The sequence below is a fragment of the Syzygium oleosum genome, unplaced genomic scaffold, assembly GCF_021117445.2.
Source record: "Syzygium oleosum isolate NSW1041296 unplaced genomic scaffold, Sole_v2.1 Sole_v2.35, whole genome shotgun sequence".
NCBI lineage: Eukaryota > Viridiplantae > Streptophyta > Magnoliopsida > Myrtales > Myrtaceae > Syzygium > Syzygium oleosum.
In genome coordinates this window covers 1,389,620-1,397,663 of record NW_026607519.1, presented here as the reverse complement: position 1 = coordinate 1,397,663, position 8,044 = coordinate 1,389,620, and the positions used below count along the sequence as shown (strand labels likewise).

Below are 8,044 nucleotides of genomic sequence, written 5' to 3'. Positions count from 1 at the left end.
TAATATTGAAAGCATTTGAAGGTACAAAGTCAAATAAGGGGCTTCCCCTCTTATTGACTTGGTGATCAAGTTGTTTCCCTGTTACCCCATATCTCAGTGAATTAATTCAGGCTACAAGCCTCCTTTCTTGCGAAAAAGAAAAGGGAAAAAAGAAAAGAAAAATCAAGGTCTTTCGAATGGGCTAAATATAGAACAAAAAATGCTAGACATAATCAAGCATAGTCAAGCCGAGTCAATCAAATATTATTTACTATTTGAGTGAATTTTAACAGAATATTTGAGACTCTATATACTCTACTCAAGCTTGATTGAGAAAAATTACGAAAGTCTAGCTTAACTCAACCTTAAGCTCGAAGACTTAACATGAACACAAAACGAGTTAAATTGAGCTTTGAATAGTGTGTGCCCAAGCGCCGATAACTTAAACGAAACATCCATGAAAGCGGACCCTCTTGCAAGTCCTTTGGTCGAATTTCTTTCTTTCAATTATATAAGGATGTTTGCCGGCTACAAGCCGAGTTTGAGCATATTAATGAACAGTACAAAAAAGAAATTAACAAGGATTCTCCTTAATAACGAAGAGCAAATTTTGGTTAGCAAATAAGAAAGGATTAGGAGAGATTGTTCTCTCTTCTTCTTTTTTTTATAAATTTCTTCCATGAGATTTATTTTTAACTTTCATGTCTTTCGGGCTGCAATTGCTCTAGGGAAAAAGAAGGATAGTGGAGAGAAAAATCCCGGAAAGTGCTCCGCTGCTCAAAGATGGTCAAACCAGGAGGCTGATGAAGAGAGAGAGAGAGAGAGAGAGAGAGTGAGTGCCTTGGCAATTACCACTATCAGGGGAGAGAGTACATGGTTCTAGTACTTTGGGGGAAGGTGGTGGTGGGGTTTGGTGGATGAATGAAGCATCTTTAGGGAACAGTGAAATTAGGACATGGTCTCATCTGTAGATGCTGCTGATGGAATGGATACTAAGAAAGGGGTCTTGTTTCCATGTATGTCTTCAAATCTAGGGGCGCTTTGATGTAGGATTCGAGCCTCTCGACCAATTTCATCGATTCTTTTCTTATTTTGTTTTGTTATTTGACTGCTGGTGTAAAAATTTTGGACGAGGGATGTCGTACACCATTTGTTTTGAGAGAGTGAGTTGTTATAATACTCAAATTAAAGATGGATAAAACCGTGCACGTAAAATTTTCTTTGCACTGGGAGATAATTCTCATGTGTATTATATGTATTTTGTTTTATTTTCTTATTTCGAGTTACTCTCCTAGTACGCATGTTATTAGGCCTCCTCTAAATATAGGATGATACAAAAGGGTTTTTACGAGTTTTGTTATGAATTAAAACATAGTTATTAAGTTTGCCTGTTTGGCATTTTTTCTCTCATTAAATTAATACACACAACATTCACAAAATTGTTCTAATATTATTAAGGTCCAAAGTTTACAATTTACGGTCTGTTATTATTTGGTCGACCAGCAATCATATTCTGTGAAAAATCGACACAACACAATGTACTGTAGGCCAGATGTTACCGCCAATAAGTTAGGACATGACCACAACCTTTTTAAAATATTTATGATTCAATTGATCAACGGCGAAAAATATTCAGGATCGATATTTTATCCTCCCGATAAGATTTTTCATTGAGTTGATATGGCTCTCCGTGAAACATTACATAGGACCAGGAGTAGGACTGACCTGTGAACAGAAAAAGCAACCTCGGAGAACCAAGCAATTCATGTATTTTGTAACTTCTGAAACTGTTTTTTTTTCTTGCCTGACAAAAGAAGGAAGGAGGTATCACAGTGCAAACCTTGGCGGCTCAGATGGAACCTTTGTCACTGCTCCTGTTGCGCTTACTAGGCATGGCAGACCAAATGATTGATCTGGGTTGCTCATGAGCAAAAAATAACCTGTTTTTCTTTGCCCCTGATTTCACGCCAATGGGCTTCAACAGCACGTCCAAGAGACATTTTACCCGAGATTTACTTCTGAGGATTTCGATTTGATTGGTTCGGTATCGATCTTACTGTTTTGTGACAGCAGATTGCTCTTCTTGACTTTTCGAGTCTTGCTTCCAACTACAAAAAGGAAAGGAGAGAGAGAGAGAACCTAATTTTTGACAGAGACGTGAACGATGTCCCACCATTTTGTTGTTTTCCAGTGCACAGCAATGCCGCCTCGTATACCTTCATAGAAGTTCTGAATCTACTCAACCAAAAAACAAAAGACATGGTTAATTGCTTAAGAGCATACACTTGAGATGCGCAGTTCAACCCAGGCACCTTCACTTGCGAAGAAAGATCCAGATCAAGATCAAGATCCATAGAGAATATAATATTCGAGCTCATTAATATATTTAGATAAACTCACTTTCACTTAAAAATTTAATTCAACGAGCCTTCAAGTAGCCAGACATCTATGCTCATATCCCTAAGTTATAAAAAAAAACATGCTCTCGGGTTTTTAACGTTTGATTTCTACTCATGGAACCGTTCATTTAGATCACCACCATACAAGTGATAAAAAAAATCAAATATCTCTTGTTGGGATAGAGGTTGAAATATAATCAAATACCATATAAGTTTGAGGTCTCATCTAATTATCAAAATCCATATTCATCACTTTCTTTTCATCTAAACCCTCAATTCCCTTTTCTTTCCTTTTCTGAATTGAGTTTAAATGTGTCAAAGTTCTTTTTTCCTTTTATTCGATCATCACAAATTCACAACATTTCTTTTTCTGGTGCGACGATTAGAGTCGGAAATCGATAAAATCAATAATTACTGATTATTCGATCCCGACGTACGATAAAATATCAATGTTGGAAACCTCTCCTTTCAAATTACCTCTGTTATATATTTATTTTTGCCTCTCTTGAATCATTTTTCTTTCACTCTCTCTTGCCAGAAAAGCTACCAATTTAATAAAACACTCGTCGGCCATGTGGGATGATATGATAAAGTACATGCAAACATCACGATCACCTTTCATTAAACAATGAATTGCGTATTTGGCTGCATTAAAATAGATTTTCCGATATTTTATATACATCATTAAAGAGCGTGAATATTTTTCATTCTGCTAGCTAATACAGAGGAACTGGTAGCCGAGGCGGCTTCACCGGCTTCTGCGCTTTAACGACGACGTTTTTCTCTTCTCGCGGAGGCTGGCAGGGACATGGTAGTGCTATGAACTTCGGCGTCTCATCGCCCGGCATCAAAACCGGCAAGGTCTGGCTCTGGTTTCGCTTCACATCCTGAACACTCAGCGAAAAGAAACAAATCTTTATTCAAGCGAAAGTTGCAAAAGTAAAGCTTCCGATGATGCATAGAGCTCAAACCATCAACTTCAGGATCAATTACAGTCCAGAAAACGATTCGCTATCCTACATAGTAAAAGTATGTAGCTCTAGATAGCTAGAAAAATTTACCTTGGACGAGGCAACGGATTTCCAGGGCGGGTTTTCGAGGTCGGCCTCGGGATCAGCGTCGTTGTCGTCGGAAGACTGGCGGAGGGAGCGGAGCTTGTCCCAGTGGTAGCAGCAGGAGAATATGCCGCTCAGGCTGAAGATGACGATCAGGAGGAGGGCTGTGCCTAGGGGGAACCCAAGGGACGGCCGGGACGCGTCCACGTGCGGCGGGGAAAGATCTGGGCTCTCCATCGTCACCTAAGCTTCTCGATCTCGATCTCGATATCGATCTCGGTCCTTCTCTCATGTGTTTCACGAGGAGGGGAAAGATGGGAGAATCGGAGCGGCAAGTTGAGGAGAGGAAGAGAGTGAAATGCTATGCGACATCGAGAATGAGGGTCGGGGGTTTATAAAAAGAATGAAAAAGATTTTTAGCCCTAAGAAAATTAAAAATAAAAAAAATGATTAAAAAATGCAAGTGAATAAAGGCGAGTACGTGTAAAGAAGGGTACATTGAGTGTCCGGGGCATAGTACGGAAATGGCGGGTCCATGCATTGTCGAATTTGGTGACTTGAGCATGACTTGAAGTTGAAGTGTGAAGGGGAAGGGTTTGGTTGTTGATGGGGGAGGAAATTGAAAGGGAAGATGATGATGACTAACAAAAGAAAAAGGGAAAAAAGAAGAAGAAGAAGAAAATGGCATTGTAGACCATCGTCAGATGAAAGAGAGTAAATTTCGGCCGTTGATTGCAAGTGATTAACATTATGTTTTATTTCGACATTTTGTATAAGAGTTACGAAAGAAATGTAAGGATTCGCGAGTTCTTGATATTCAAGAATCTGTCTCTTGATGGAGCATAGAAATGCATGTGGAACAGTGGAAGTTTAAAAGGAAGGAAGAGGATGGCCTAAGTGTGAAACCAGGCAAGCTCCAGTATAAATGGGCTTTAGCTGGAAGCAGAAAAGTTGGGGTTTTTTTGTCTGACTAATGCCTTTTGGCTGGAGGCTGGGGCATAGCACATGCTCTTCCTGACTTTTTTTATATTTTGGTCGGACTATTCCCGACTTATAATGCCACTTTTGCAGGGTAATCTAAAAGGAGAACGACAGAACAAATTAGAAGATGAGAATGATACAAGTGCATTCACACGATCCATTGTCCATGTAGTCGTGTAAATGCTGTACAAAAGTGAGATAAAAGCGACTTCTATTATCATGAAACAAGATGCTGGTGGAAGGACAAGTGCATAAGGATCTTATATCCTTTTCAAAATGTTCAATTTAGATTCGTGTGTCTGTTCACTCCAATTCGGAGAAGTTTGCTGATTGATGAGTCGTTTATCCCAGTGCCATGACATATAGAAAATAAAGAAGTATTTTGACACAAGATAACAAAGGCGTAAGACGAAAACTAATTAGAGGTTATTCACGGCAAGATTCAAACTTGGGACCTTTCGAAATACAAATAACCTCTTATCATTAGATTAATGCGCCCGGTGGTGCGGTAAAAGCACCTTTCATTGTAGGACTCATGCCGCTACTTTTCGTATTGTCTTTGAGCTTCTTCTCATGAAGTTTGCATGGATTAGATGGCACACCAGGTATTCATCTACAAGGGTGAATCTGGTGGGCTCTATCAGATCACAATCAGCGGCCATTTGATTCATTAAACCTGGTGGAGATCATCAAAATCAACAATTAGTGGAACTCACTCGATCCACTGGTGCAGATGGATCCTGATTAACTTGGTTCGTGCAATGATGGCCACTACAGAGATATATATTGGATTCTGTACGTGTGGACCATTTAACAACACTCCACACATGGTGATAATCAACTTAAATAATGGTCATCACATCACATCATACCCACTTTGTGCCACATTTACAAAACGATGCAGAATTTAATTTGCACAGGTAAATTTGGTCTATTGAAGTACCTAGAAACGGAGCAGTAGAAAAAGGCAAAAGATATCTCATGATTTTTAGTCAGTCTTATATAAAAAGATGATAACAAGGGCTCGAGAGATGTCGTTAATTTGGGTGAGAAACCTATTCACCATTGGTTATTTTCGTTGCATGTGAGCCCAACTCTCATACACCATTAGATGAAATGCGTTTCACATAAGACCCGATTGATTTAACGATATATGTGAGTTGGGCTTATATATTCACATGCGCTTTGAATATGCATTATTGAATAAAAATAACTCAGTGGGAAATTTCAACCTCAAAATTTCAACTATAAATTCCATGGACTACCCTTCGTCAATTATAATCCCACAATAGTAAATAAGGGGCAAAATTCTAATTCAAAAATAAGCTTAGTCACGATTCCTAAAATGTCCGACACTTTCCAAACTTCAATTTCAACCTTTCTGATATTTGGCAAGTTAAAATCTCTCTTATTTCATAAAATGAAACGAAATCTTTGAAATAATTCTTTAAAATATATAGGGCTCCGCATTTTTCTTCATGCACTCATAGCATCTGCTTTGATAGGTCCATTACCGCATACCATTGACGTGTCAAAAGTCAAGAAATATTTCAACGCAAGGGAGAAGGCCCAAGGCCAAAACTGGCTAGAGAATGCTCACGGCATAATTCAAACTTTTGACCCCCTGAAAAACAAGTAACGTTTTATCATTGGATCGATTACTAGGCCTAGTGGGGCGGTAAAAGCACCATTCGTTTTGACACTTATGGCGCTACTTTTCGTATCGTCTTTGAGCTTTTTCTCATGAAGTTTACATAGGATTTAGATGGAGCTTTCCTCATGAAGTTTGCGTTGGATTGGATCGTACACCAGGTAATCATCTATAAGGATGATTCTAGTGGGCTTTATCAAATCACAGTCAGTGTCCATTTGATTCATTAAACCTGGTGGAGATCATTAGCGTTAACAACTAGTGGAATTACCTGATTCAACGGTGCAGATAGATCCGGATGCACTCGATTCATGCAATGATAGAGACTACAAAGAGAGATATTGAAGCATGTGCTTTTGGACCATTAATATCCCATGCATGTTGATGATCAATTTGAATAATGGTCATTACATCACATCGAGAAAATTACCAAAAAAGTCATAAACCTATTATAATTGTGCAAATTTAGTTCTAAATATTTTTTCATTTGTGTTAATTCAATCCATCTGGCTAATTTTGGCCGGAAATCGCTGACATAGACGCTGGTCATCCTACGTGATGTAGTCGGTGCTGACATAGAAATTTTTTAATAATATTATAATATTTATTTTCAAAATTTTTTATTATTTTCTTTTTCCTTTTTTTATTTTCTTTCTCTTTCTTTTTTTCCCCTTCTTCCTCTACTGGTGAGGGCGAGCCTCCGATGACCGGCAATAGGAGGGAAGAAAAAAAAAGGAAAAAGAAATATAAAAATTCAAAAAAATATTAAAATATTATTAAAAATTGTCCAAGTCAGCGCCAGCCGCGCCACGCAGGAGAGCCGACATCCATGTCAACAATTTCCGGCTAAAATTGGCCGGTTTGACTAAATTGGCATAAATGCAAAAGATTCAGGACTCAATTGACAAAAAAAAAAGCTTAAGACTGAATTATCACAATTGCAATAGGTTTATGACCTTTTTGGTAATTCTCCCACATATCCACTTGAATGGTATTACATCATGACAAAGATTAATCGTTCGAGATCTGAAAAGATATCTCATGTCTTTTAGTTTGTATTATGTTAAAAAATTATAACAAGGGATTGAAAGATGTTTGTATTCTGGGGGCAAAAAGTCATCCACCATTCTTGGCACGAAAAATTCTGGACTATTCTCTCTGTATGTGAGCCCAATGCCCATACATCAATAAATAAAGTGGATTTCACATGGGATTCCTTTAATTTAATGATGTATGCGAGCTGGGCTTACATAGTCACATGCACTTTGAATATGCATTACAAAATCTCTAAAACTTTCCAAACATCAATTTGAATCTTTATGATATTTGCTAACTCAAAATCCTCTTATTTCACAAATGCAGCTTTGAACATTTTTCTTAGTAACTTAGAATTACATTTTTCTTTACATATGCAAAGCGAGTGGTTCTTTGTCAGTATCCAAAAATTAAAAGTAAAATAAATTATCTTAAAATTCTAATATAAACGGAAAAAATTAAGAAGAAAATAAATAATTATACGTCTAAATTTTTTTTAACAAAAGATATAAAACCAACGCGGAGAAGAAACAATTTTAACCCACTCATTATTTTAATTAGTTGTCACTTGCCTACAAGCAAGCTAAGGGTAAGTAGGAGGACCATTCAACGATAGGACTCAGCAGGATCCACCAATTTAAAAAAAAATCAAAATAATATGCATTTTATAGAGTACTTTATACAAGCAATTATCCATAATAAAAAAAATAAGGGAATAATCCAATGACTAATTATTGAAAAAATAAAATATAATGAAGGTTGCCTAGCTAGGCACTGCTTTTTCCCTTTTACCTGGTTATGGCCCCGACTATAATGTATATTCCTTTAATTTAATGAGTAAATTGGTAGCCACTTTCTCTTTTTTTTATTAGCGATAAATTCAGACATAAAGAGTAAACTCACAGATTCTTTGTGCTGAAAGTTGCGGCGAATCTTATCATTTG

At 37.4% G+C, this 8,044-nt stretch overlaps 1 protein-coding gene across 1 annotated transcript; it reads right to left on the bottom strand.

The window, feature by feature from the left end:
- Window positions 1–2,974: 2,974 nt before the first annotated feature.
- LOC115676810 (uncharacterized protein At5g65660) lies at window positions 2,975–3,804 on the bottom strand. The gene is made up of 2 exons (XM_030599824.2): window positions 3,440–3,804; window positions 2,975–3,265 (listed from the first exon to the last, which is right to left on the bottom strand). Exons 1-2 carry the CDS (start codon window positions 3,668–3,670, stop codon window positions 3,095–3,097), a joined length of 402 nt encoding a protein of 133 aa, XP_030455684.1. The 5' UTR covers window positions 3,671–3,804; the 3' UTR covers window positions 2,975–3,094.
- Between the last annotated feature and the right edge of the window lie 4,240 nt (window positions 3,805–8,044).

Excerpts from the sequence above, each read along its gene's own strand:
- LOC115676810 (XM_030599824.2), bottom strand. The coding sequence starts at position 3,670 with ATGGAGAGCCCAGATCTTTCCCCGCCGCACGTGGACGCGTCCCGGCCG. Across the intron at positions 3,266-3,439 it reads AATCCGTTGCCTCGTCCAAG|GATGTGAAGCGAAACCAGAG; the intron begins GTAAATTTTTCT and ends CTGAGTGTTCAG.